The following is a 26,148-nucleotide window of genomic DNA, read 5'->3' as shown; positions in this document are numbered from 1 at the left end:
AAACGCGAGCTCTAATTTTCGCTCTTTTCTCCGCGCGGCAATGCATTGCACGTCGTACAATGGCAGCGGGCTATCGAAAAGGGGTTGAAGAAACACGTTCCCTCGTCCGTGCCGCCCACAGCCGATTGTGCTGTCAGCTGCATGCCACCCTGCAGTTCGAAACGGCGAACGTGCCTTTCAAGAACAAGGGGCCAAAGCTCTCATCCCGCCGGCCATCATTGTCGTTTTGTGTCCATGCAGAGATCTGGATCGGTATCTTCCCGCCGGGCTAGGCCTACGTGTAAGCCCAAGAAGCTGGTGTTTCCACTTGAGAGCATGGCTTGTCAGAAGAAGGCATCGAATGCTGGCTGCTACTTGATATGAACTGCATGAAAAGCGGCCATTGCGCTCGTCGGCGGTCACGTTCTCCTTTCATTGGATGGGAAGCGCTTCCCCTTGCATTCAGATCGATGCAGGCTGCTGCAAGTAATTTTCCGTCGTGCCGACAGCTGCGGGGCAGGCTTGACTTCGACTGGACTCTTCCGCTCTGCTGCAATCGATGTAGCCCAATGGCCGGCTTGCCAGCCTCGAAGCGTCTCCATATCGCTCACCACACCGGACCTCGCGCGTCTCGCGCGTTCCTAGGCTCAATAGCACGTTGTCTCGACCTGCATGCCTCGTCTGGGGGCTTAACGAGCCGGCGGCCGATCAACCGAGCGATGCGCACTACAGTCAGATCTGACCATCGCTTCAGGATCATGGCGAACCCCTCATAGGCTTGTGCAGTGGCGGCGGGTGACCTCTGTCGGCCGAAATTGGCACTGCGCCGAAATCCGAAATGGCCCAATTTTTTGGTTGATTCTTCCAAAAAGTTGCCCACACGACAGGTGTCAAGATGCCCACAGTAGCTCGCACAAGCCGTGCAACTCGACATCTTTGCTTCGCCTGTGGCAGTCACAAGAAGCAGCCTCGTGAAGATGGAGGACCTGCTCAAGGCGCTGCGCAAGATTGGGCTGGCGCTACCAGATCACGAGCAGCTGCTTCAGCTCTCGGACCCGGACAGCGAGGTTCAGGACAACCTGGCGCGGCATCTCTCGCTCACGCCGGCAAAGGACGACCTTGTAGCCGACGAGAAGGATGCCACCGACGCGGCCGACGCTAGCAGCACTGCGGAGGACGATGAGGAGCTAGCGCTCGATCCGCTTGTCGATGCAGACCTCTTCAAGGGCGCAGTACAAGCGCTGCTCGAGAACTACAACAAGGCGATCGACAAGGAGCGCGATTTCCTGCGCAAGGAAAGGGAGGCTCTCAGCGCACCGAAGAAGCTCAAGCCCGTGCCATTGAAAGCTCTACTAGCGAGGCAGGCCGCAGAGATCAAGAAGCGACAAGAGGAGGTCTACGTCGCGGGCCACGACCCAGACACTGGACGAAAGAGGAGACGACTTTATCTACCGAGGCAGACGTTCGACGGCGTCGGCAGCTACGCATCAGAAAAGCCGCTCGATCAGCTGAAGAGGATAGACGCAGACGAGCTCGAAGCACCGAAGCGATTTGACGGGAGGTATGTGCTCTGCAAGGTCGCGTCCAGCTTAAATCTCTATGTCGGGTGCACGTTCATCGGCGTGCTGCCGTCAGGCAATGCGATACCGATCAGCATCGCCCATTTCACCAGCAATCTGCATGTCGGAGGAAAGGAGTTGGACGCACATCTCCCTGTCGGCACTGTGCTCGCGATACGAGAGCCTTTCGTCAGTATCAACCACTTTGCAAAAGGCGGTCCGTGCCAAGGAGGCAAGAGCGTTCCTGGTATCCGTGTCGATACGCCTACCGACGTTCATATTCTCGATCGACTTAGCCAGGCAGATGCCAATATCCTCGATGCAACAACGTGGAAGATCGATGTGGCGCAAGACCATGCAGAGCACTTCGACGACGTTGCGTCGTTGCTCAAAGACTCTCCGGCAGCGTGCAACACGAAAGGCTGCAGATGGCTGCAAGACGGGCCATTAGCTCGCCTGGTCGCCTCATCGAGCGCAGAGTCTGCCGAAAGGCACATACGAGATCTCGACTCGTCACGAAAATCGGAGCTAGGCCGTAGGACACGCTCCCTCATCCAGTCGCTCCTCGGTGAGAACCGACCTGGTGCCGCCTACCGCGAGCTGTGTGCCGCACGCCTTCTCAAGCTCCCCCTCTCCACCTCTCCCGACAGCTCCATCGCCGAAGATCTCGAGCTCGAGGGTCAAGTCCTCTATCGCAAATGCGACTTCGCCCGCAGCCGACTGGCCTTCGAATCCGCCCTCTCCGCCTACCCTTCCTCTCAGCGAACCGCCGCACAAGATCGCATCCTCGACACCCTCACCGCGGTCCGTGCCGCGCAAAAAGCATCCGCGCTCGGTCCGACTCACGAAAACGTCTGGGCCTACTACTTCGACTCGCAGTCCTACGCCACGCCCCGGTTTGACGTGCAGGACTGGTTCGGGCCGGTGGAGATCGCCAACATCCCCGGTGCGGGACGGGGGTTGGTGCTGACCCGAGATGTGGACGAAGGAGAGCTGCTGCTGTGTTGCAAAGCGGCAGCGTCGAGCTATGCCGCGGATAGCGGGTGTCGAGGTGTGCATCTGTTGAGGTATACGGTGGAGTCGGGGGTGACGAGTACCACGACACAGGTGTTGGCGGCAACCAGGAGCGTGCATGCCATGGTGGATAGGAACGAGTTGACGTTGCCGATCATGGGGTTGACGGCGGGGCCTGGGGTGGAGCATTCGAGGTGGGTCGGAGAGGAGTATCCTTCGCCTCCGAAGCGGGAGTATACGGACGCGCAAGCAAGTGCGGACGAGATCGAGTTGCTCATCCAAGCGTGTTCATCGCTCAGCACCTCATCTCTGCAACAGCGCTGGCGGCAGACGGTCCTTGACGGGTCGGTTCGATCGAGCATCGACACGAGCTACGTCGACGGCGTCCTGCGCTTCAACGCCTTCGGACCCGCCGCCAATCCCGGTGGGAAATCCTCCTTCACACAAGACTCGGAGCTGACCCGCTCAACCATGGTCCATCCCCTGCCCGCCATCCTGAACCACGCCTGTCTGCCCAACGTCTCGTCCGTCTTCTTTGGCGACATCGTCACCACGCGTGCGCTGCACCCACTCAAGAAGGGGACCGAGATCATGCACCAGTACGTTAAGGGCGAGCAGCCGTGGCTCATCCGTCGCAGCCAGCTGTCCAAGCACGGCTTCAAGTGCGGCTGTGGTATCTGCGTGATGGACGAACGCGATGGCGAGGACAAGGTGCGAGAGCGCGGAAAGGTGGTAGGGGGATCGCTGAGCATGTTGCAGGAACGCAGTCGTATCGTGCTCAAGTCGTCCGAAAAGACGGAGAAGGAGATGGAGGATCATCGGGATCTGGCAGAGTCGTTGCAGGAGCTGGTGGACAAGGTGCAGGCCACTTATCATGTCGAAAGACCGATTCTCCGGCCCGACCTGATGAAGATTTACCAGCTGATGGCGCTGCACCAGAGCGAGTACGACTTGGACGCTGCGGCGCGGACAGAGCTCCAGGCGCTCCAGTCCATCGGCTGCACGGTTTCGCAGGGTGGAGAGAGGGTGTTGAACGATCTGCCGTCGCTGCACTTTGATGGTGGCATCACATCGATGCTGACGCTGGCCAAGTTCATGCTGAAGCAGGAGAAGAAGGACGAGGCGAGAAGGTGGGTCGAGCAGGCGTTCTACACGCATCAGTGCACGATCGGCGGCGGGCTCGATATCTTTTTGGATCGATGGCTGGATGCTTTCCCCGATCTGCCGTATCGAGAGTGGCTGCCCAGGTGTTGATCTGGTCAACACATTGCAATGATAGACAGTCTGCTACCACCTTTTGGCGTCACGCTGCTGAGATGTGATGCGGTGACATTGCGTGACTGAGGCTGAATCGAAGTGTGCTGAATGTTTCTACTCTTCACCGACCCATCTGGAGGCTATATCGCCGATGTGTGGCAGGTAGGGGTTTCTCGAGAGCGATGGTGCCGACTTATGTGCGGTTGATCTGTTGAGGTGAGCAAAAAAAAACGTCAAGGTCAGCAACCTCTCAGAACCTGTCTCCCTCTGGAGCAATAAGCACTTACGCGTTGACCCAGAACCAACCATATGCGCCCATTCCCACCAACAACCCGATGGTCTTAAGCCCAAGCAAGCTCCTCAACACCCACAGCCCAACGATCAACAGTGCTCCGCTCAGCCCAGACTGATATGCATGGAACCTCGCCAGATCATTCTCGGTCTCCCAAATCAGCACGAACGCCGAGCTGAACGGCGGTAGTGCCCATGCGATCGCGCAGATGCTGCTGAGACTCCACGCTTGCGACGTCCCATAGGAGCCTCCACCACTGCCACCTTGCAGCGACTGCGGCTGTGACTGCCACGACGCTCCCCCGCCGCGGGACGGATGTGATTGCGATTCGACCGCGGACGCTGCGTCAAAGACGACGTTGTTGTTGGCAGATGAAGGTTGGTGCTGATACGACTCGGTTGCGTAGCGAGGGTCGAGGTCTTCGAGCGACTCGCGGTAGCCGCCCGGATTTGATATGAGTGGTTGCTTCTGTTCCGACATCGTGAAAGTTGACGTGATGATGGTGTGAGAAGAGCAACAGGCAATCGGATTCGAGAAGGAAAGGGTCTCAGCGGGATCTTTTTCGGACGGTAAATTCGAGCAAGCTTGGCTCGAGCGCCAATTGTTCGGGAAAGACGAGGCGGCGTATGAAATTTGAGCGCTTTCAACCCGAGTCTGTGCGCTGCATTGCTCCACACTTCCTGGCTTGACAGCTGCGCGTGCCTGCATCAGACGCTGTCCACCTCGCACACTCGGACGACCCAGCAAGTCGGCTCAGTGTATCGTCCTCCCCCTCTCTCGACCCCACCATCCTCTAGACAAACCCATCGAAAGCGTGCCGACCATGTCCGACAACGATCCCAACACCAAGGATGGCCAGGCGGCACCCTCGGTCCTCACCTCGAAATTCGCCAAGCTCAACCCCTTCTCCCGCACCTCGGCCGCCGACCCCGATGGAGGCGGCGACAACCTCGGTGAAGAGGTCGAATTTGACTCGATCGCTGGCGGTGGACACGCCGCACGTCGCACCAAGATCACCAAGTCGGAGCTGCGCATCAGCCACGCCCTGCGTCAGTTCCTCGTCAACGAGAACCTGCTCTCCGCCGCCGACGCCTCGCTCGATGACCCGCAGGCGACGAGCTCCGATCCCCTGAAAACGCTTGTCGACCAGTCCCACATCGAAGTTCCGGACTATGTGCGCGATCGCTCCCGCCCGCTGAGCGAGTACTTTGTCAGCTCGTCCCACAACACGTACCTCCTTGCGCACCAACTCTACGGCAGCTCCTCCGCGGTGGCTTACGAGCACGTGCTCGTGACAGGTGCGAGATGCGTCGAGATCGACGCGTGGGACAACGAGGACGATCCTGCGGAACCCAAGGTGACGCACGGCTACACCCTGGCGTCGCACATCCCCTTCCGCGCCGTCTGCGAGACCATGAAGCAGGCGATCCAGAAGGAGGAAGCCAAGGCTGCACGGGATGGGTCGTTCAAGGTGGCACCCGTTCTGTTGAGTCTCGAAAACCACTGTGGACACGCGGGGCAGAAGCGACTGGTGGAGATCATGCACGAGGTATGGGGCGATCTGCTCATCTCTGGTCCCGTTGAAAAGGGTGAACCTGCGAGTGAGCATACATCGCTCGACCACCTCGGTGCCAAGATCGCCGTCATGGTCGAATTCCACCTCTCAAACGAGCCGCCCGTCGAGAAACCCGGGGAGGAGGACGATGAGGAGGAGACAAAGAACAAATCCGCACGGAATGAGGCGAAGAAGGCGGGGATCATCCCGGAACTCTGCGCCTTGGGCGTGTACGCGCAGTCGGTGAAACCCGTCAACTCGTCGTGGTACGAGACGACGCTCACCAACGGTCCGCACGACCATCTGATCAACATCTCCGAAACGGGCCTGTTGGATCTGCTCCCCAAACAGGCAGAGGCGATCAAGAAGCACAATGCCGAACACCTCATGCGCGTCTACCCGAAAGGCACGCGCATCAGTTCGAAAAACCTCAACCCGGTGCCGTTCTGGGGAGTGGGGGCGCAAGTGTGCGCGCTCAACTGGCAGACGTTCGATGCGAGTGTCCAGCTCAACGAAGCGCTCTTTTCGGGTTCCGACGGATACGTTCTCAAGCCTCCCGGACTGCGTATGGGTGGCGATGGAAACACCTCCCTCGGTAAGCACCGACTCAAACTGCACATTGCAGGAGCAACCGATCTGCCCCTACCCAAGGGCAAGGACGCCGACGACATCCGTCCCTACCTCAGCTGCACCCTCATCCTCCCCACCGATCTCGAGGGCGAACCGGAGAAACGAAAGACCAAGGCGTACAAGCAGCACAAGCTGGGGATCGTGCACAAGGGCGAACAGCCCATCCCCACCGATCCGATTTGGCACGAGACGCTCGAGTGGGACTTTGAACACGACGAACTGGCCTTCTTGCGCATCATGGTCAAGAGCGACGATCGATTTGCTAGGAATCCCATGTTCGCCGTCGCTACTGTCAGACTTACATATGCGGCGCAAGGGTGGAAGTTCATCCGACTGCTCGATTTGAAGGGCCGAGAGACGCATTCGACCCTCCTGGCTCGGTTCAAATTGGAGAGGTTGTAGATGTGTGCAATTGTATATTATGTTCGCTATCAATATGTGTGAAGGGTTACCAGTAGGTGACGGCACGAGCCTCGAGCTCACCCAAACCGTTCTTTTCCCTGCGTCGCTTCTCGAGCATCCATTTTTCGAACCACTTGGCCATCTTGGCCCGACTCGCCGGACTGCCCACGTTGACGGTGGCGATGATGCGATCGTACCGCGTGCTCAGCGCGAATGCCGTGAGCTCGAAGAAGCTCGAGTGCTCGGAATAGGGCACGCCGTAGATCATGTAGTCCGGCGTGCTGTCGCGCGTCGGGTAGAGGTTCTGACAACCGAATGTACGACCTTGGTTCCACTGGATGAGGCGGTCGAGGGAGGGAGAGACGGTGTCCATGCCAGCCGGCGGCTTGTATGTCCACCCTGTGGGACGGAAGGCTACTGCGTGGGTGAAGTCGTGCCCACGCGTGCGAAGGGCGGCGGCGACATCCCGAAGACCTTCGCCGTTGATCGCATGCAGGTTGGTGACGTGCACTGCGGCGGAGGGGGAGCGGGTGAGCATCGAGTGCAGCTCAGGGTCTTCGAGTTGGGCGTAGACGCGGTACTTGCGCGAGTCCATGCAGAAGATCTTGGAGTGCATGGCGCGAGCGACGGCTTTGACGATGCGCTCTTTGCCGATGGTGTAGGTGCCGATGACGACGAGGAGACGACCGCCGTCGCGACGTCGCGTGGTGGAGACTGCGTCGCGTGAGGACTCGGAATGCTTGGCAAGCCAGTTGGATGCAGGCTTGGTGTCCGCGGATGCGTCCGGCTTGATGTCGGTGCTGACCTGCTCTTCCGCTTTGACCTCCGCTTTAATCTCTTGCTGAATTGCATCTGTGACTGGCGGTTCTGCTTTCAAGTCCGCCTGAAAGTCGAGCAGGGCGTCTTCCGATGGCTCGAGCTTGACACGTGGCGCAGGCGAGTCTTCCGATGCATCGACGGGATCCTCGTCGGGAAAGTCGTCTCGCTGCTCCCCGTAGAAGAACTCCTCGTCGTCATAATTGAGATCGTCGTCCTGTGTTTCTTCTTGCTTGACGGAAGCTGTATCTGATGCGTCCTCCGTCTTGAGATCGTTGAAGCTCGAGTCTCTTGATATTGACGGGAGTGGCAAAGCTGAAAGGGTGCCGTCGGCATTCTCCACTTTCGTGCTGAGCCAGCCTTTGAACGCGTTAGCAGATGCGCTGTTCGTATCGATACTGTTCTTTGTCCGACGAGGCGGTGCTACAGTCCAGTCTTCCGCTTCACCCTCCGTCTTGACAGCCGCCCGGTTCGCTTCCAGCTGGGCTTCGGGTACGATGCGACGTACCAGCTCGGCGCAAGCCTCGATGACCTGGTCCTGCGCTGGGAAACAGTAGCGTGGGTTGCAATAGGTCGTATCGAGGTAGATTATATCCAGCTTCTTGCCAGCTATCGAGGGATGATTCGTGTGCACAGGGCTTGCACGAAAATCACCGCAATGCAAGTAGCGAAAGATCTTGCCGGTGCCGATGTAGGGACTTGCATGATTTCGCGAGAGAAGCTGGGATGTCTGCGGCCCTTCGAAGAGGAAAAGACATGAGCCAGGACAGTGGTTGGCTTCGATGCAGGTGACCATGACGCCTCCGCTGTCCGGAACAGGTACGGCGACTTCCATCGGGAGCGGCCGGAGCCATTGCCGATCGACACCGAGGTGAGTGTGGCAAAGATTGGCGGTAGTGACACTACAATAGATGGGACCATGATTCCAGTTGGCAGTCATGCCTCCGTAATGGTCGCTGTGGAAGTGGGTGAGAAAGTAGCCGCGGCAGCCTTCGATTTTGCCAAAGCGGAAGGCATCAACGGTGATTGGCATGCCTTCGAGCGCCTTGTAGAAGGGAGCGGTACGAGCTTCGGGTCGTGACCTCGCCTTGCCGCGATAGTTTGCTGCTTCGACTGCATCTGCTGTGGCCCACTGCTTCGACTCGGAGTGAGACTGCATCAGCACTGTGAAAGCAGACGAGGCTGCCTTCTTGACTGAGGCTAAACGGGACGATGGAGTCCTGGTCCCGACCGAAGTCGACATAGTTTCGTTTGTGGGAGCGACCGAGGCATCCAATGTTGATGCTAGCTCCGATATTGATGTGAGCTTGACGGCCTGGGGTGGCACTGTCGGATGCGTCGAGGTCTGGTTGAGAGAAGCCGGAGAGTCAAGAGGCGGCGCAGGAGAGCACTCCTGCCTGGTCGCTACATCATTTGGTGGTGCGACAGGCTGCTCGTTGACGTGATCTCTGAGAATCTGTGGCTCAGGTGCTATCGAGTCTGCAGCGTCGAGACAGGTATTGACGTGGGCTTCGACTGTGTTGAAGGGGACGCTTTTGGCGCATATTGGACACTCGGCGGTGCGTTCTGCTTTGGCATCGTCTGCAGGAGCATTGGTGAGCTGCCGCTGATCTGATGGTGTGCGCCTTAGAGAGTCCGAAGGCGATGGTGACGATGCTCTTGGCGGACCATTGCCAAAGAAGGAGAGAAGGGAGGGCTGCGCCGAGCCGCTTGGACCCGCCACTTTAGACGGTGAAGTAGAAAGCTTGCGCCTCTTGGGAGGAGAGGCGACGCTTGCAGGTGCCATTTTGTCCTTGCATCGCCCTGACGAGAGATTGACACGGAAGGATGTGGCAGCGGTCACTGATGGTGTTGGAGAGCGGTGGCTGAGCAGCTTAACCAAAAGTTGACACTCCGCAAGCTGCACCTCCACGCTTGCTTGCATGCAACTTTCCCGCCACGCTCAGGGTTCACAGAGAGAGAAATTTGATACTTTTGCGGCTGCAGATGGCTCAGTCAGAATTGTCACGTGCAGGGTGTTAGGTTAGCCAAGGCGCAGGGGCCTTCGAAGCTGTGGCTCGTCACACACTCGCAGCTGCGGCCAGTGTTGCTCTTTGTTGATCGCAAAGGATCTTACCCACCACCGTCACCAATCCATCTCATAGCACACACCGCAAACATGTCGATGGCACGGCCCGTAGTCGGCAGTGGTCTCGGTGAGTATATGTTCATGGGGATCGAGCCGAGCCGAGCCTAGTGGACGAGAAGCTGACGTAGACGATACTGCTTCTCAATACTGTTCTTCTTGGTGGACACAGCGACCTGCTGCACAGTGGTATCTGTATTCGGTGCCGTCATTCTCGCCATCTTCGGCTACGGCTTCTCGCACGACTGGCCCGCACTCATGGGCAGCACGGACGACCCAGAAGACGGAAAGGCGGTCGGCCAGACATGCTACATTGCAGCCATCATCTATATTGCCTTCATCGCCTTCTGCGGGTGTCAGCTCGGCGTTCACAGAAGATATAGCCGCATTCAGCTATAGCACCTGCAACCCACTCGAATCGAATACCAGATCGGTTGGCGAAATGCTTCGACCACATCTCACGAACAGCGCAGGCCTCACTTCGCCGATCTTTCGGGTCTGTACATACCACATCAGGATCCTCTTGACATACAGCACATCATCTACACTGGTTGAACGGCTTCAAACTACTGACATGGCGATGTTGACGAAAGCTTGTGGACTGAGCGATCCCTTTGGGCTGGTTCAAAGTCCTGCGTCGACAGCGTTGCAGAAGTGACCTCAATCTTGCATAAGTGGATTTGCGGATGAGCGACCTTCTTGCTCAGGAAACAGCAGCCGGCTTCCATGGCTTGTGCATGGATTGTGATCATCCAATGTAGATCAGCGCGACTTCACAGAGCGGATTCCGAGCTGGACATCGGTCCAGGTTGCGACGATGGAAGCAACGCTTGTCGTACGCAGGGCGATCGGACTTCTCGTTCGAAAAGGATCGAGGGCTCGCCCTCCACCTGTCTTCGATCATCCTCGGGCCTTGTGCCTTCACGCTGTCTATGCTTTGATGCTCACCAAAGGATAAGTCGAGCCTTGGATCTCTGCGATGTAGATTCGGTCCATCAGGGGCTGGTGTGACATCGGCAGATGAGCTGGTTCGGATCGGCGATATACGGTTCCTCGCAGAGAGGTGGTGGAACCGCGGTCGGCTGCAACCACATCCAAAAGGCATTCACTGCATGAACCAACGACCCTGTCGAGCTGGACACCGAGCTGTTCAAACCCTGCGAGACAGGATGCGCCGTTTGCTTGGCTGCGATGGACAACGAGCGGAACCGCGGTGCCTTTCAAAAAAGTCACAGCCGCGCTTCTTCGGACCATGAAAGGGGCCCAAAGCGTGCAGGCCGGCTGACATGTGAAGCCTCGGCTGCTACCAAAAAAAAACAAAAAAAAAAAGACCGAGACTCGCCCCTCGCTGCACCAAATTGCGGTTCCTCTGTTCAGATTGCCTACCGTCTCGCTCTCGAGCGCTGCTTGATAGCCGCTCACTTGGCACGTTTGCAATAGCAAGACGAGCTGTGGTTTCTCGATGGATGCTTTCAGACGGCGAAACCATTGTTGACGATGGCTGCAGGTTGCGGATCATGACCTCAATCACGAAAATGGCGCGCAGAATTCGGCGGCTCTGGTAGGAGCCGACGCGCAAAGCCTGCACGCCGCAAACAGCGGCTGCAGCGGCAGCAGACGCCTCATTTACAGCACAGAGACCTGTGCCGCTGCTCACGCTCGCCTCGCGACCAAAGAATCGCGGCTGCCACTCTTCTTGGCCCTGCTGACGGACCCGCTCGCTTCTGCAATTAGCCTCAGCCTTCAACGAAGCCGTGGTCTCGACTTCATCCAACAGCCGCTGCGGGAATCACGCTGCCAAAAAAAAAGCCCGGTCCGATGACGCTTCCTGCAGGCTACTCATCTTTTGGGCAGATGCAAGTGGGAGCCGCTGGTTCCGAGACCCTGGATCACAGGTGCACGATTGCTCTCCTTAGATTTGTATGCACTCTGCAGTGCGCTGCAAGGATCCCTGACGGAGCATTGTTGGCCGCCCGTTCGCACATGATGATGTTGGTCCCAGCTCGGTGCGCCTCGCTTACCATTCGCTCCCAAAGAAACGTCCTTTCAGCGGACCGTGAAGCGATCATGGCGTTGACCGTGCTGCTCACGTCCATCTGTGCCTCTTCTGCCATGAAGCTCCATTACGCCGGCCCAAGCATTGTGTTCAAGAGAGTACATAAGGCAACGATGCAATAGACCTCTCTCGCTTGATTGAAGTCGCATCACCCACCTTCCGCCTCTAGCCGGTTTACGCCATAACGAATATGTCGTCGCTGCTGCCAACCGTCTCGAGCTCCTTCGAGCAGCTCACATCACTACATATCGCCATTGGCTCGGTCATCGTTCTAGCGCTGCTCTGCTTCATCGCGCCTGACCGCTACATCTTTGCCTCGCACCGTAAGGGCATCAACGAAGTGCCCGGCGCTCTCCCGCTCGTCGGTAACCTCCCCTTCCTCCTCGACATCGCCGCCAAACGCCGTCGCTTCCTCGATGAGTTTCTCATCATGCAAAAGTCCATTGGCGCTGGGGGTCAACCCTGGGCTGCCACGTTCCCCTACCTCGGCGGCCGCATCACCTCGATCAACCGTCCCGAGTACATCCGCTGGGTGCAGAAGACCAACTTTGAGAACTACGAAAAGGGCATCAACTTCCAGAGGAACATGGGCGACGTCATGAGCCTGCACGGCATCTTTGTCGCCGACGGCGAGGTCTGGAAGAAGCAACGTAAGATGGCCTCGCACATCTTCAGTGTGGGCAACTTCAGGACGCACGTGCAGAGCACCATCCAGCGCGATCTCTCCAAGCTTAACCAGCTCTTCCGAGACGGCAGCGCCAAGAATACCGAGATCGACATGGCGGATCTGTTCTTCCGCTTCACGCTCAGCTCGTTCTCGCTCATGGCGTTCAGCGCGGACATCGAGTGCCTGCCAACCGACGTCCAGGGGCTGGAACGGGTCGTTGAGTTCGCCGCCAACTTCGACTATGCGCAAAGAGTCATGGACGAACGCTTCGTCGATCCGCTAGCGCGATACACCGAGTTCTTCTCATCCCAGGGAAGGAAGATGCGAAGGACCATCAAGGAGCTGCACAACTTTTGCTACGAGATCATCGACCTTCGCCTGGCCGCACGTGCTCGTGGTGAGGCCCAGGCCGCCTCTGGCAAGGGCGACAAGGATCTCCTGGCCCTCTTCATGGAGCAGAAGCTGAGTCGAGACGAGCTGCTTCCTGTTGTTCTCAACTTCCTCATCGCTGGTCGAGACACCACCGCCCAAGCGCTCAGCTGGCTCTTCTTCGAGCTCTCCAAGAACCCCGACTGCATCGAAAAGGCGCGCGAGGAGATTCACGAGAAGCTCGGTGCCGGCTCCTCGTTCCGCAGCATGGCGTACGACGATCTCAACTCGCTCACCTACGTCCAGGCGTGTTTCCTCGAGACGTTGCGGCTGCATCCGTCGGTGCCCAAGAACCTCAAGGTGGCCGTCAAGGACGATGTCATCCGACCCTATGCCCAGCCATCGTCGGACGCCGACGTCGCGCCCAATGCCGTGCCTAGCCCGCAGAAGCTGCCCGATCTGATCATCAAAAAGGGCGAGACCGTCACATGGCAGGACCACACAATGGGCCGCATGCCCGAACTCTGGGGTGAGGATTGCGAGCACTTCAAACCCGAACGCTTCCTTGAACAGCGCGACGACGGATCGACGGGCATCAAGACCTACTCGCAGTATCTGTTTCATGCCTTCAACGCCGGTCCGAGGTTGTGCCTCGGTCAGACGCTCGCGACGTACGAGGGCTGCGCCGTGGTCGCCGAGATCCTGGGCAATTTTGACGTACAGTACGACATGCAGGCGTTGAGGGACGACGTGCCGACATACGACGACTCGCTCACACTGCCTATCAAGAACCCGTACAAGATCCGGGTCAGGGCGAGAGACGATTGAGCCGTCCAGATGTGCACTTTCCGCTCCCATCGCATCGTCATTACTCCTCCACTACACACTACCTTTGGGGACTGCATGCGTCCATCTCTGTCTGTATCGTCTTTGTAATCTGGACTTGTTAATCATACCTCTCACTCGAAAGCTACGGCGGGCGTGTATGGGATCGTCGCTTGGTAGGGCAGTGGAGCCGGCACCATTCCGCCACGACAGCTCATTGAGAATGCGTGCAGGACGACGACCAGGGTCGCATCTGATTAACGACTCTGCGGCGGCCAACTTGAAAATCATTCAACCGCCTTCGTCCTTCCCTCCTCCTTCTCGTCAGGCACTTGTTAGCAGTGCCGGTCAACCCTCTTACATGAAAAGAACCCATCGAAGGCCGGATATCGGAATCGAGAAGGCGCAGAGGAGGTGGGCGTCCGCGGGATCAAATTTCAAATTCAGTCCCGCGGAACGCCGTCTTGACAGCCAAAGGGGAATTTCGAATTCACTTTTCTCTGTTGCTGCCCACGAGTCGCCGCCCCGCAATGCGCAAGCCAACCATACTTAACAGCATCGCTGTTGGTAGTCGACTTTGAATAAAAGCAAATCGTCTCGACTCGTGACCACCATCATCGTCGTCAGTGGTCCATCATGTCGAGCGCAACTCTGCCCACATTACAGCCCTCGCACGAGCCGTCGACGAGGAGCAAAGCCTCCACGCTCCGCGACGACGACGTGTCCTTGCCCAACGAAGACGGCCTCATCCTCGACCCCAATGGCGGCGTACCCAAGCTTCGGTCTGCTCTCCAAGATGCACGCGATTCGACCGGTGCAGCCAAGACCATCCTTCTCTCGCTCGGTTGGCTCGACCGGCTCCTTTCCCTCTTCATTATCCTCGCCATGATCCTCGGCGTCATCATCGGCAAATTCGCCCCCAACGTCCAGTCGAATTTGGCCAAGGGCAACTTCCGCGGTGTCTCCGCCCCACTCGTCGTCGGACTCATCGTCATGATGTGGCCCATCTTGACAAAGGTGCAGTACGAAAGGCTGCCACAGATGTTTGCAACGAAACGATTGTGGTACCAGCTAGGCATGTCGTTGGTGCTCAACTGGCTCCTGGGTCCCTTCCTCATGCTCGGGCTGGCCTGGGCAACACTGCCAGACCTAGACGATTACAGGGTGGGCGTCATCATGGTCGGTCTCGCTCGCTGCATCGCCATGGTCATGATCTGGAACAAAATCGCTCGGGGTGACTCCAACACCTGCGCCATCATCGTCATTGTCAACTCCTTGCTCCAGATCGTGCTGTATGCGCCTCTGGCGGTGCTCTTCATCAACGTGATCAGCAACGACGACGGGTTTCGATTGGATTATTCCGATGTGGCCATCGCCGTGGCTGTCTACCTTGGCATCCCGCTCGCTGCAGGAGTAGTGACACGACTCCTCGTACTCGGTCTCGCCGGCCAGGACTTCTTTCAGAGGAAATTCCTGCCCTTCTTCAGCCCTCTCTCCCTACTAGCACTGCTATACACCATCATCATCATCTTTGCTGAACAAGCCCAGCACATTCTCGATAACCTCGGCCCGGTATTCCGCACCTTCGTACCGCTGGTGCTCTACTTTGCGCTCATGTGGACGGGATCCTTCGCGCTCATCTGGTGGCTGTCGGTGCGGTACGGCAAGACCGAGTGGGGGTACCAGATGGCCGTGGTGCAGGCGTTTACTGCGGGGAGCAACAATTTCGAGTTGGCCATCGCCGTGTGCGTGGCCGTGTTTGGCGTTGGGTCGGACCAGGCGTTGGCTGCGACGATTGGGCCGTTGGTCGAGGTGCCCGTGCTGCTCGTGTTGAGCTGGGTGGCCATGTTTGTAGGGAAAAGGTTGAGGTGGGATAGCGGGTTGGAGGCGAGCCAGAGGGAGAGCAGGAAGAGGAGAGAGGCCGAGAAGGCGGATCTGGAAAGGTAGAACCCGCAGTTCATGGACACTTTTTACAGCAGTCGCTCATCTTAATCGCATGGCATTCTCACTAACTCTGCTTGTGCGTCTGTGATGTCTACACAGACTTCAGAAGTCAGGCGTCATCCATGGAAACGTCTTGTATTTGAGCATGATCAAAGTTCGACAGCCCCTCGGCTGATCCTAGATCGAGAATCGACCTAGTTCTCCTCGATATCCTGCTCGAGGACGAATCGGTAACGAATGTCGTTGTCCTCGACGCGCTTGACAGCCTTGGAGCAGTCCTTCATGGGCAGAACCTCGACCCAAGGCTGGATGTTCTTCTCAGCAGCAAGCGCCAGCATCTGCAAGGCCTCCTTCTTGCTACCAATGTGGCTCGAGCCCATCAGACAGCCGTTACCAGCAAAGTTTTGGATGCGCACCTTGAAGACGTCCTCGGGCATGCCGACGCAAATCAGGCGGCCGTGCACCTTGAGCGTGCTGAGGATCGAGGCGAGGTCGACGGCGTTGGACGAGGCCGTGTTGATGATCAGGTCGAACGGCTTCGACTTGTACTCCTCGGCCCACTTGGGGTTTTCGCCCGTGCTGACGAACTCCTTGGCTCCCATCTTGAGAGCGTCCTCCTTCTTGCGGGGAGAGTGAGAGATGGCGACCACCTCAGCACCGAGGGCGTGGGCGAACATGACGCCGAAGTGACCCAGACCGCCAATGCCGACGATACCGACGCGCTTACCAGGACCAGCACCGTTGCGGATCAGGGGCGAGAAGAGGGTGAGACCACCGCACAGCATGGGAGCGGCGTGCTCGCTCTTGATGCCATCAGGGATGGGGAAGACGAACTGCTGCTGGGTGCGGATGGTGGTCGAGTAGCCGCCCTGTGCTGGAGTGCCACAGTGGTGGTTGGCGTTGTAGGTGTCGACGAGGCCCTTGCCGCTCTTCTCGTTACCCTGGCAGTACTGCTCCTCTTCGTCCTTGCAAGGCACACATTCACCGCAACTGTCGACCTGGGCGCCGACACCGACACGGTCGCCGACCTTGATACCCTTGACGTTCTTGCCGACCTTGGTGGCGGTACCGACAATCTCGTGACCGGGAATGCAAAAGTCGTGGCTCAGAGGACCCCAGCCACCCGAAATGGTGTGGACATCCGAACCGCAGACACCGCAGTGGGTGATGGCGACCTCGACATCGTCATCGGTCTCCTTCTTGAGCTCGAAGTCGTAGACCTTGAAGTCGGTCCAGTTCTTGGTGTCGGCGATACCGTATCCGCGAGGCATTTTGGGCGATATTAAATGGATGTTTGGTTTGGGTTTTGATGTATGTGGTTGAGATGGAAGGAGGAATAGTGAGACGGATGACTGTCTGACTTAGCGTGCGCAGGTAAGCGGCAAAGAGGCGCTGATTCCTCTCGGGGCGACCAACGCCCCCCACGTTGAGTGAAGGCCAGTTTGGCTTTGTCTTTTCTTCCAATCACCGCGCGTGCTCACTCCCCTCTCTCGGTAATCCCAAGGTGATGATGTCGTGAGATCATTTTCTCCGACACTGGCGAAGTGCCTCTGCTCCACCTTTGCCTCACACGCGACATCACAATTTCAAAATCCGTTGGCTCAGAGTTCGGCGACTTTTCCACACCGTTCAGCCATGCGATCACCTCTCTCTCTTGACATCACTCGCGTTCCTAGGTTGCATGACCGGCGAGCTCGGTTGTGAATGCAAAGCCGCAACTTCCGTGCTAGACGCCGATCAGAATCGGCGGTTGACGGACGAGTGTCGTTACTGACTGGTGCGTGGCTTAGATGCAGTAGCCCAAGAGCAGGAACGACCTCTTGGTCACCCTCCAAGACGATGCGTGCTGTGCTGTAAGCTTCCGCTATCTTCAGCACCCGTCGTGCCAGATGACCTTGAGTGTCGAGCGAGCCAAGTCGATCCGCCCGCTTCTTGGTTGACGACGACAGCCGGTGTCTCAATGTACGGCTGAGCAGCGAGACCATTTTTGCGTCCCCTTTTTCGAGCTTCATTTTCGTCCTGCTTTTTTGCTGTTTTTCGCATCCCTTTTTCTTTCCACGTGTAATTGACTGCGCTTTTTTTCGCCTGTCTCTGATCTTCTCGACGTCTTCACTCATCTTCTGTCCATCATAGCTTCATCACAACACGAGCCGAACTCGTCATGTCGATATCAGCTTCATCCACATCCACCGCCATGCTGCCAACGGTCATCGCCGTGTCGATCGCCTCGCTCACCGTCGGCTACTTTGTCGGCATGGGCCGCTCTCTCGTCTCGTACAACTCCAACTCGCGGCGCATCCTCTCTGCCTCCGACGACGACGACTCGGACCTCGATACGGACGACGAGATGGCCGCGATCGCCGACAACTACTCTTCCTCTGGTAAGGGTCTCGAGGGAGAGGAGTGCAAGATGATCCTCGCGGTGCGCATGGACATCAAGATGGAGAAGGGCAAGATCGCGGCCCAATGCGGACACGCCGCATTGGCTGCCTACAAGGCGGCACGCAAGGTGACACCCAAATTCATCAAGCAGTGGGAGAAGAGGGGACAGGCCAAAGTGGCGGTCAAGTGCCCGGATGAGGACACCATGTTGGAGCTGGAGAGCAAGGCAAAGGAACTGGGGATCGCTGCGAGGAGCATCATCGATGCGGGCAGGACACAGATCGCGCCGAATACGAGGACTGTGTTGGGATTGGGACCTGCACCCGTCTCGTTGATGAACCAGTTGACGGGGCATCTCAAGCTGCTTTGATCGAAGTAATTGTACAACAGCTCAGCATCTCGCAATAGACACATCAAATAGGCAGAGACCAAGGGGGAACTATTGCGATTTCAGTTGGTCACCTCGGCAACCATGCCCTTCCACCTACGCTGAATCTCGATCGACTCCCTGAAGATCTTGTACTTGACATCCAGCAACCTCCGCAACTTCTCGTCCTTCTGCGGAAACACCAGCGTTCCTGGCTTGGTCATCCTAACCATCAGATCCCACAAATGATCCTTGTACTTGAACGAGCTCTCCTCTGCCGTCTTCTGATCTTCGATCCTGGTCCTCTCCTTTGGTGCGCTCTCGCCACTCGCCCCTGAACCATGGGGATCCTTCACATCCGCCGCGAACCGACCCAGAATCGCGCTGCCAGCAACAACACTCGCGCTCGAGCTAAACGGCAACTGCACCGGCATCCCGCACACGTCCGCGATCAGCTGCATGAACACCGGATTCTTCACGTGTCCACCAGACATGTAGATCGAATCGATCTGATGCCCTTTGGCGTTCATCGCTTCGACAATGTGTCGTGTTTGCAGGGCGATGGCTTCGAGCGTGGCGTAGTATTTGAGCGCCAGATCGGTCAGGGAGCGATCGAGGCGAAGACCTGTGATGCTACCTCGCATGGTGGAGTCCGCGAGGGGAGAACGGTTACCGTGAAAGTCCGGGTAGATGAACAGATCCTTGGTGAGGAGCGATGCGTGGGAAAGACCAGCGTCGGAGGCGAGCGAGTCGATCTTATCGTGCAACACCTGGAACGGCGAACGGTTGGTTTCCGAGGCGAGGGTGCGGAGAGCGGGCGCAGCGGGATGCGTATCGATGATGAAATCGATCAGTTGGCCAGTGGAGGATTGACCGCCTTCGTTCATCCAGAGACCGGGAAAGACGGCGTGCTTGTAAGGACCCCACACGCCGTCGACGAGGATGCCGGAGGGCGACTGGACGCAGTAGCAGGTCGAAGTGCCGGCGATGGCTGCGAGACGGTTCTGCGAGCTGATGAGGGAAGGGTGATTGTTAGATTCCGAGAAGGGATTGGTGGCGGGGGCAGCGACAGTGCCCACCCACCCTGCGTAGGCGTCGATGAGGGCCGAACCGACTGCTGTGCCAGGAAGCAGTCCGAGCTCAGCAGCGATCTCTTCAGTAAGACCGTCGCCTACGGGCTGTCCAGCAGTGAGCACGATACCGTTGCGCCCTGGAACACCACCCAACTGCTTGAAGTCGTCTTTGACCATCTCGCCGAGCCCGATCTGCTCGAAAAAGTCCGGCTGCCATCCAAGCTCCGACCCATCAACGCCAGGCGGCACGTACGAGCACTTGCATACCAACGAGCAGTTGCTCCTCGCCAGCGAACCCGTCGCCTTGTACGTCAGATAGTCCGGCAGGTCGAAGAACATGCATTGACGGAAAAGCTCGTCCGGCATGTGCTTCTTCAACCATAGGATCTTGGGGATCTCCATCTCGAGCGACATGGTCTTGCCGACGTAGTTGAGCACCTTGGAGCCGGTCGAATTGATAAGTGCTGCCTCCTCCTCGGCGCGGTGGTCGGCCCAGAGGATGACGTTGCGTTCTCCTGGCCCCCACTCGCTACTCGAGGACGAGGGTTGTGGCGTGACAGCGATTGGTTGACCGTTGAAGTCCGTCACTGCCAACGAGCAGGTGGCGTCGAATCCAAGACCTTTGATCAGGCTAGGGTCGACTTTGGACGCAGCGACGACTTGAGTGATGGCGAGCTTGATCTGTGACCAGATGTCCGTGGTCGACTGCTCGAAGATGCGCGAATCGGACTCGAGACGGTAGGTTTGTGTTGCGTTGGTGGACTCGGCGAGGATGTTGCCGTCGTCATCGACCAGCGCTGCTCTCGCAGAGCCGGTGCCAACGTCGACGCCGATGTAGTAGAACTTGGTCGGGCTGTCCATCATGGTTGCTGCTGCAAGGTGTTGGTGGCAAGGAAGGGTTGAGCACAGGTGTCTTTGATGAGAAGGACAGCGAGACCTGCTCGACTTTCCGTTGGAAGAAGTGCAATTCGCCGACACTCAACGCCACGCACAGACCGACGACGAGCAAGATTGCCGGCTCGTCGTCAAAATTCACCGAGTTCTTCCAAGGCCAAAAAAAATCAAGCAATGTTACACCATGGCATCCTCAGGGACGCGAAAATGCGTTCGGAAGAATCGGAAAACCCATCGGACATCGTCGGCAAGTTGGACGGCGTATCGCAGTGATAAAGCCTTAACGAGCAACGATATGCACGCTTAACGAGCACATCTCTCTCCCCGCGCTTTTGGCGCCAAGCTCAACGCACGAGATGTCTCAAGTCGGCTTCAGTTGTGGTTGAGGCATTCGAGCTTCCTGAGATCCCTTGAAGGTGCGCTACTTAAGCTCAAGCTCGATCCCCCCTTGCTTCTCCTCGAGCCCCCCACAACACACCTACGGCAGCCGTCATGGTTACATCAAGGACGCTGCTTCTTCTGGCGGCCGCCCTGAGCTGCGCGACTATCGCAGCCTCACACTCGCACTCATACCCTCACTCTCCCGGTCTCGACGAGGACCACCACGGCGCTGATCCTCACAGCACCGCCGAGTTCGCACCCATCCCGCTTGTCCAGTTCCCCTCGAACGACATCCCCGATCCCTGGACGAGCAAGTACGGCGGCGTTGCGCGAACCGCCTTTGCTGGCGTCACCACCTATGCGCATCTTCCCACCTCGCGCTGTCTCGACAACCCCGACGAGCTTTTCGACGTAGCGGTCCTCGGCATTCCCTACGACCTCACTGTGACCTATCGACCTGGGGCTCGCTTCGGGCCGAACGCCATCCGTCAGGCGAGCCGTCGTCAGCGATCAGGTCGCACGTTTTCGATGCATCACGGGATGGATCCGTACAATTCTGGACTGCGTTTCCTCGATTGCGACGACATCCCTACCTCACCGATGGACCCCGCGTTGGCGATCGATCAGATCGAAGCGGGCTATTCGTCCCTCTTGCAGCGGGTGGCGCACTCGGATCCCTCGTCTCGCGATCCCTCCTCGCCTCCCGCATCGGTGGTTGCACCCGAGACCTGGGAAGCCTTCTCCTCCGCAGGCCTGGCAAAAGACGGTCGCTCTCATCCGAAGATCGTCTCTATGGGCGGAGATCACACGATTGTACTCCCCATCCTTCGCTCGCTCTACCGCGTCTACGGACCCATTGCAGTAATCCACTTCGACGCGCATCTCGACACATGGCCCCCCGAAGTGTCACCCGTAAACTCCCCCACGCGACAACATCAGATCCAACACGGCACGTTCTTCTGGCAAGCCGCACTGGAAGGCCTCATCGCACGCAACCAGAGCATCCATGCCGGCATCCGAACCCGCTTAGGCTCGTACGACGATATCGAGCACGACGCAAGCATCGGATTCGACATCATCACTTCCGATGACATCGACGACATCGGTATCCCCGCCATCATCGCCAACATCCGCGCAAGGGTCGGAACCATGCCCGTGTATTTGAGTATCGATATTGACACGTTGGATCCAGGATTCGCCCCAGGGACGGGTACGATGGAGTCCGCAGGGTGGAGCCCAAGAGAGCTCAGGAGGATCTTGAGGGGTTTGGAGGGATTGAACTTTGTCGGTTTCGACCTGGTCGAGGTCAGCCCGGCATATGATCAGGCCGAAATCACGGCGTATGCGGCCAGCGATCTGATCTACGAATTCATGAATCTGCTGATCAAGGGGAACGGAATGCAGAGCAAGGGCAAGGTGGCTGAACCAAAGGCCAAGGGCAGAGGGAAGAAGAAGAGCGTGGTCGGGTCGCTTTTCGGACACGGAGACGAGCTTTAGCTGTGATGACGAGGAGAACGAGGGCAAAGGGACATACGACGGAGAGCATGTGAATGGCGTTGTTGAATGCAAGATGTTGTACAATCAGGTGAGGTCGATGATTTCCGTGGAGTTGACTCCTTTGACCTTCTTTGAGACCTTCCTCTTGGTCACCTTCTTCGGCACCACCTCGTCAGCCATTGTTTCTACTGACATAGTCGGCACAGCTTCTAATGCGGTCGGCTGAGAGCGCTTTCTCGCACGCGCTGGCTTTGACGGAATCTGAGGAGCTGCCGTCTCCGTCTCCTCTCCTTGCGCATCAACTGCAGCGGCTGCCGACTTTCCCTTCCGTTTGCCCTTGTTCGGAGAGCCGATCTCGACCGGCGGCGGCGGATTCAGATGCTCTGCCAGCGTCTTGCCCGACCGCACCAAGAACTGAAGCAGACGCTCGAAGCGCTCGTGCCTGCGATACATGGCTCGCACAACGTCGGCCCACGAGCCAACCGGCTTAGGAGCACTCGTATGAGAAGGACAGACGCCGTGTGTTGGAAGCACCGTGTTGACGCTGCTGTTGATCTCCTCACCACCGCTCTGCTGCTGCAGGGACGAGTCTGCTAGGCAAGAGAGGTGGAAGATCGAATTGCATGGCGAGTCTACGGATTTGACCGTGTTTGGGATTGTGCTTGACACGGCTGGCAGCGTGCTTGCATGCGGACTAGGACACAGAACAAAGTTTAGTTGCCGGGTGAGATCGACCGCGTGATTGCAAAGCGCGCAGGACGTCGTCGGTGCAGCTGTCGCTGTCTCCTTCGTGCGTGCGTCCTGTGCTGCGACATATCGCTTCACGCAGTCCTGCATGAACTCGCTCATGGCGTGAGCCGCAGATGTCGATGCGGAACCCAGTCGGGTGGCGATGACGTGTTCATAGCGCTTCCACTCGCTCTCTTCCAGATCGAGGTCGTCAAACTTCATCCTATGAAGAGGCCTGGTCGAAACGGATCCAGGTTCAACAGCAGCAGCAACGCCGCCGTTGAGATCGCCGTCCTCTGCCTCGCTCGCCCCCTCTTCGTCCTCCCCCGCCGCTGCAGCTTCCTTGTTCGCCTTCGTCGCGCGTTTTGCCTTTCGCGTCAGGTCGGTATTGGTCGCAGCAGCTTGTGGCGATGGAAAAGTGTCAAAATCCTGCACGCAGGCATCGAGGCCCTTGAGATTCGCTGACCGGGGGAGAGTCTCGGGCCACTGTGGAGGCTCGTCGACGTCTACCTTCTTCTTGCTCGAAGACTGCCGCTTCTTTACGGGTTGATCAGCTACGCCAGCATCCGTTCGATGTTGCGCTGAGACGTGCACGAGCGGCATACGCTTTCCATCGACACCAGCAAAGTCGCAGACTGCCAACGGATAGAGCGGAGGGAGGGCTTTGCCGGATCGACTGTGTCTGTTCAATTCCAATGTGGAAGATGCAGGCTCAACCATAGAGGCGGCATTCGCAGCTTCGAGTCGCTGATACGCCAGCCAGCTCCATTCGGTGAAGAAGGCGAGCTTGAGGCCCCAACCACAGAACGGCTCGGATCGCAGCAGAGCGCGCATCGTCAACAGTCTTGCGTTCGGCGTGGAAGGTGGTCGAGCGATCCTTCTCTTGGGCTTGCCCCATCGAGTTTGGCCCGGTGTCATGCTGGTCGATGGAAAGAGAGGCTTCCCGGCCCATGCCGATGTGTCCGAGATGGCACCATCGAACGAGTGCTCTGTGTGGAGGAACTTGAGGTGGCGAGAGAGATTCGGCTTGCCCCAGGCCCATTCGAACTGCAATGCGGCGATCTTGGACGGGAAGCCGTAGACGATGCAATCCATCTCCCATGGACGGGCACGAGCGGTCTTGTGTGCACCTTGCGTGAGGTCGCCATTGTGCTGACGCTTGCGGCGAGGCGGAGCTGGTGTTGAGCCGATGTATGTGATGCCAGGAGATGCGAGCGAGCGAAGAAAGTAGCAGGCGTAGAAGGACGGAATGGTGTGCTTTGTCACCGAAGATGGCATGATTGCGGGGGGGCGAAAAACCAGTCGGATGAGAGCGCCAAGTGCGCACTTGTCATGTCCGTATCCTCCGAGACATGGTAGATAGCGGCGAAGCAAAACTTTCACAGCTGAAGATGGTGAGAGGATGGGAAGTTGGAAGACGAGAAGAAAGCACAAAATGCAGGGTTCATCTCCTGGCTGAGTTGCAAAATCCGCTTTCTCACCGGTCGCGTGTCAAAGGTGAGCATCACACATCCACATTCGAAAGCACTCCGGTGTCAGACCTTGTTTGAGGGGAGGTGTTCCATTACGCCTTCTTCGACCTCTGCTGTCGGTCTCTCCACCACAGTCTGCCGGCTTCGTAGCTGCCAAGATATACGCCGGCTCCTAATGCAGTCCAGGCGCCTCTCAAAGCACCTCCTTTCATCAGAGCCTTCCAGCCTTCTCGCACAGCAATGTCCTTCATGGTCGCGATGACACCCAACGGTTTCTTTGCTTCGTCTGCCCCGGTATCGAGCATGATGCGCGTCTTGGCCACATCGATGGGTGTCGTCACCACTGCTGCGAACGACCCCGCTATCGCTGCCGACCCTCCCGCGACCAGTCCCGCCTTGCCAAACTCTGCTGCGACGCTCGTCTCATCCTGGGACGCCTGGCGTCTGAAGTCCTCTGACGATCGCACGTCATCGACACCGCCATCTTCCTTGTGTGTCCCGGCTTTGAGCCCTGCCCACTTTCCCAGACGCTCTCGTAGTGATTCGTAGATCGGGAACTGAAGTGCTGTGAAGGGAAGGTTGCGGCCGGCGAGAGCGAGATACGAGCGGCCAAATGTCGAAGCGATTGGCGACAATGCTGATCGATTAGGTCGCTGAGAGCTCATTTGCTGAAGCTTCTCTTGTGCGTCGAGGACGACATTCCTCGCTGTGGAAGCAGCACTGCCTGGTGGAGCTGATCTGGTCACCTTGTCTGCAGCATGCTTGACCGTCTCCTTTGCAAGCTTTGCCTTGGGCTCGCCTGGCTGAGCGTGCTGCAGCACTTCCTTTGCTGCGCCCGCGGCAGTTGTCGCTGGACACGCTGCTGAAGACTTTGTGCTGGAGGACGAAGCATTGCGATCCGCCTGCTTGTTGACCACCTGTGCACGCTGCTTGATGATCTCGGCTGGAGTGAGGACGAGACATGACACCAATTCTGCCGTTGAGCTGGCCAACATGTGTGACAAGGCTGGAGGTGCATTGGCTAGCGGCGAGCCGGATGATGCGAGCAGGCTCTTGGCTTCTTCGTACGTCGTGAAGAAGAGCCCGGCTGCTGGGAGAGTGGCAATGATGACGCTACCCACTCCTTGGTAGAGACCGCCGTAGAGGCCCCTGCCTGATGGGAAGCGGGTCGCATAGTCCGGTGCTTGCAGTCGAGTCTTGAGGGTGTCCAAGGGGTAGATCAGGAGGTCTACGGTGAACGCCGCGAGCGCTCCTGCAACGACTGTGTCCATACCGGCAAGGCTTGAGTGTGTCGAGCGATCCCGCTGCGGGCTGTCGCTGCTTTGAGGTGGTAGCTTGACGGCAAGAGGCCGGTTCGCCGTCAACCGGTGCTGCGTAGCTGCTGCTGTTTCCCATCAGACCCCTTCTTCATGCAGGGTTTTGTCAGAAGACTTGAGGTGGAGGCGTCAGAAAGTTCGGAACTCGGGCGGTTGTGACGCCAAAATCCAAGCTCTGTTAGGCCTTGATTTGGCAGGCAATGATCCTCGAGGCGATGCTGGGCCCGCCTGGCCATCGCCTTAGCGACACGACAGTCCTGCTGGTCAGTCTGCTTCAAAGGGCAAAGCAAGGTCGACCCCACCGTTCTCAGGTCGGGCCGCTGCAGAAACCAGGACTTTGTTGCTGGTCTTGCTGATTTTCAAATTGATTGGCTACCGATTCTCCGGCGGCTGTAAGGGTTCTGGAAGCCAGATTTGGCGCAACTTGAGCCGCCGTTGCTCCTGCACGAAGGCAGAACGTGCCACGCTTAGAAGGTTTCCAGTAGCGCGTAAGCGAGGCAACTCCGCACTTTGTTCCAAAGCACACAATCGAACCTCGAGACAAGGC

At 57.9% G+C, this 26,148-nt stretch overlaps 13 protein-coding genes across 13 annotated transcripts; 7 read left to right on the top strand and 6 right to left on the bottom strand.

Annotated features, from left to right (window-relative positions):
* Window positions 1–956: 956 nt before the first annotated feature.
* Window positions 957–3,806, top strand: PSEUBRA_002926 (SET domain protein; the record flags this gene model as incomplete). The annotated part of the gene is made up of 1 exon (XM_016437310.1): window positions 957–3,806. One exon carries the CDS (start codon window positions 957–959, stop codon window positions 3,804–3,806), a length of 2,850 nt encoding a protein of 949 aa, XP_016292801.1.
* Window positions 3,807–3,923: 117 nt separating this feature from the next.
* Window positions 3,924–4,581, bottom strand: PSEUBRA_002925 (uncharacterized protein; the record flags this gene model as incomplete). The annotated part of the gene is made up of 2 exons (XM_016437290.1): window positions 3,924–4,017; window positions 4,097–4,581. 2 exons carry the CDS (start codon window positions 4,579–4,581, stop codon window positions 3,924–3,926), a joined length of 579 nt encoding a protein of 192 aa, XP_016292800.1.
* Window positions 4,582–4,924: 343 nt separating this feature from the next.
* On the top strand, window positions 4,925–6,688 carry PSEUBRA_002924 (C2 domain protein; the record flags this gene model as incomplete). The annotated part of the gene is made up of 1 exon (XM_016437302.1): window positions 4,925–6,688. One exon carries the CDS (start codon window positions 4,925–4,927, stop codon window positions 6,686–6,688), a length of 1,764 nt encoding a protein of 587 aa, XP_016292799.1.
* Window positions 6,689–6,734: 46 nt separating this feature from the next.
* PSEUBRA_002923 (DNA repair metallo-beta-lactamase) lies at window positions 6,735–9,290 on the bottom strand (the record flags this gene model as incomplete). Its single annotated transcript, XM_016437296.2, has 1 exon — window positions 6,735–9,290. The coding sequence occupies one exon, from the start codon at window positions 9,288–9,290 to the stop codon at window positions 6,735–6,737; it is 2,556 nt and encodes an 851-aa protein (XP_016292798.2).
* A 372-nt stretch (window positions 9,291–9,662) lies between these two features.
* On the top strand, window positions 9,663–10,028 carry PSEUBRA_002922 (uncharacterized protein; the record flags this gene model as incomplete). The annotated part of the gene is made up of 2 exons (XM_016437321.1): window positions 9,663–9,699; window positions 9,802–10,028. 2 exons carry the CDS (start codon window positions 9,663–9,665, stop codon window positions 10,026–10,028), a joined length of 264 nt encoding a protein of 87 aa, XP_016292797.1.
* A 1,847-nt stretch (window positions 10,029–11,875) lies between these two features.
* Window positions 11,876–13,549, top strand: PSEUBRA_002921 (Cytochrome P450; the record flags this gene model as incomplete). The annotated part of the gene is made up of 1 exon (XM_016437303.1): window positions 11,876–13,549. The coding sequence occupies one exon, from the start codon at window positions 11,876–11,878 to the stop codon at window positions 13,547–13,549; it is 1,674 nt and encodes a 557-aa protein (XP_016292796.1).
* Window positions 13,550–14,182: 633 nt separating this feature from the next.
* Window positions 14,183–15,493, top strand: PSEUBRA_002920 (Bile acid:sodium symporter; the record flags this gene model as incomplete). The annotated part of the gene is made up of 1 exon (XM_016437319.1): window positions 14,183–15,493. The coding sequence occupies one exon, from the start codon at window positions 14,183–14,185 to the stop codon at window positions 15,491–15,493; it is 1,311 nt and encodes a 436-aa protein (XP_016292795.1).
* A 191-nt stretch (window positions 15,494–15,684) lies between these two features.
* On the bottom strand, window positions 15,685–16,761 carry PSEUBRA_002919 (Alcohol dehydrogenase, C-terminal; the record flags this gene model as incomplete). Its single annotated transcript, XM_016437285.1, has 1 exon — window positions 15,685–16,761. The coding sequence occupies one exon, from the start codon at window positions 16,759–16,761 to the stop codon at window positions 15,685–15,687; it is 1,077 nt and encodes a 358-aa protein (XP_016292794.1).
* An 890-nt stretch (window positions 16,762–17,651) lies between these two features.
* On the top strand, window positions 17,652–18,242 carry PSEUBRA_002918 (Peptidyl-tRNA hydrolase, PTH2; the record flags this gene model as incomplete). The annotated part of the gene is made up of 1 exon (XM_016437317.2): window positions 17,652–18,242. One exon carries the CDS (start codon window positions 17,652–17,654, stop codon window positions 18,240–18,242), a length of 591 nt encoding a protein of 196 aa, XP_016292793.2.
* An 80-nt stretch (window positions 18,243–18,322) lies between these two features.
* Window positions 18,323–20,176, bottom strand: PSEUBRA_002917 (Carbohydrate kinase, FGGY, C-terminal; the record flags this gene model as incomplete). The annotated part of the gene is made up of 1 exon (XM_016437292.1): window positions 18,323–20,176. The coding sequence occupies one exon, from the start codon at window positions 20,174–20,176 to the stop codon at window positions 18,323–18,325; it is 1,854 nt and encodes a 617-aa protein (XP_016292792.1).
* Window positions 20,177–20,698: 522 nt separating this feature from the next.
* Window positions 20,699–22,084, top strand: PSEUBRA_002916 (Ureohydrolase; the record flags this gene model as incomplete). Its single annotated transcript, XM_016437306.1, has 1 exon — window positions 20,699–22,084. One exon carries the CDS (start codon window positions 20,699–20,701, stop codon window positions 22,082–22,084), a length of 1,386 nt encoding a protein of 461 aa, XP_016292791.1.
* An 84-nt stretch (window positions 22,085–22,168) lies between these two features.
* Window positions 22,169–24,091, bottom strand: PSEUBRA_002915 (Structure-specific endonuclease subunit Slx1; the record flags this gene model as incomplete). The annotated part of the gene is made up of 1 exon (XM_059464933.1): window positions 22,169–24,091. The coding sequence occupies one exon, from the start codon at window positions 24,089–24,091 to the stop codon at window positions 22,169–22,171; it is 1,923 nt and encodes a 640-aa protein (XP_059321330.1).
* Window positions 24,092–24,377: 286 nt separating this feature from the next.
* Window positions 24,378–25,556, bottom strand: PSEUBRA_002914 (Mitochondrial substrate/solute carrier; the record flags this gene model as incomplete). Its single annotated transcript, XM_059464932.1, has 1 exon — window positions 24,378–25,556. One exon carries the CDS (start codon window positions 25,554–25,556, stop codon window positions 24,378–24,380), a length of 1,179 nt encoding a protein of 392 aa, XP_059320718.1.
* Between the last annotated feature and the right edge of the window lie 592 nt (window positions 25,557–26,148).

Source organism: Kalmanozyma brasiliensis, assembly GCF_000497045.1.
Source record: "Kalmanozyma brasiliensis GHG001 unplaced genomic scaffold PSEUBRA_SCAF2, whole genome shotgun sequence".
NCBI classification, from domain to species: domain Eukaryota; kingdom Fungi; phylum Basidiomycota; class Ustilaginomycetes; order Ustilaginales; genus Kalmanozyma; species Kalmanozyma brasiliensis.
This window is presented reverse-complemented; position numbering and strand designations above follow the sequence as displayed.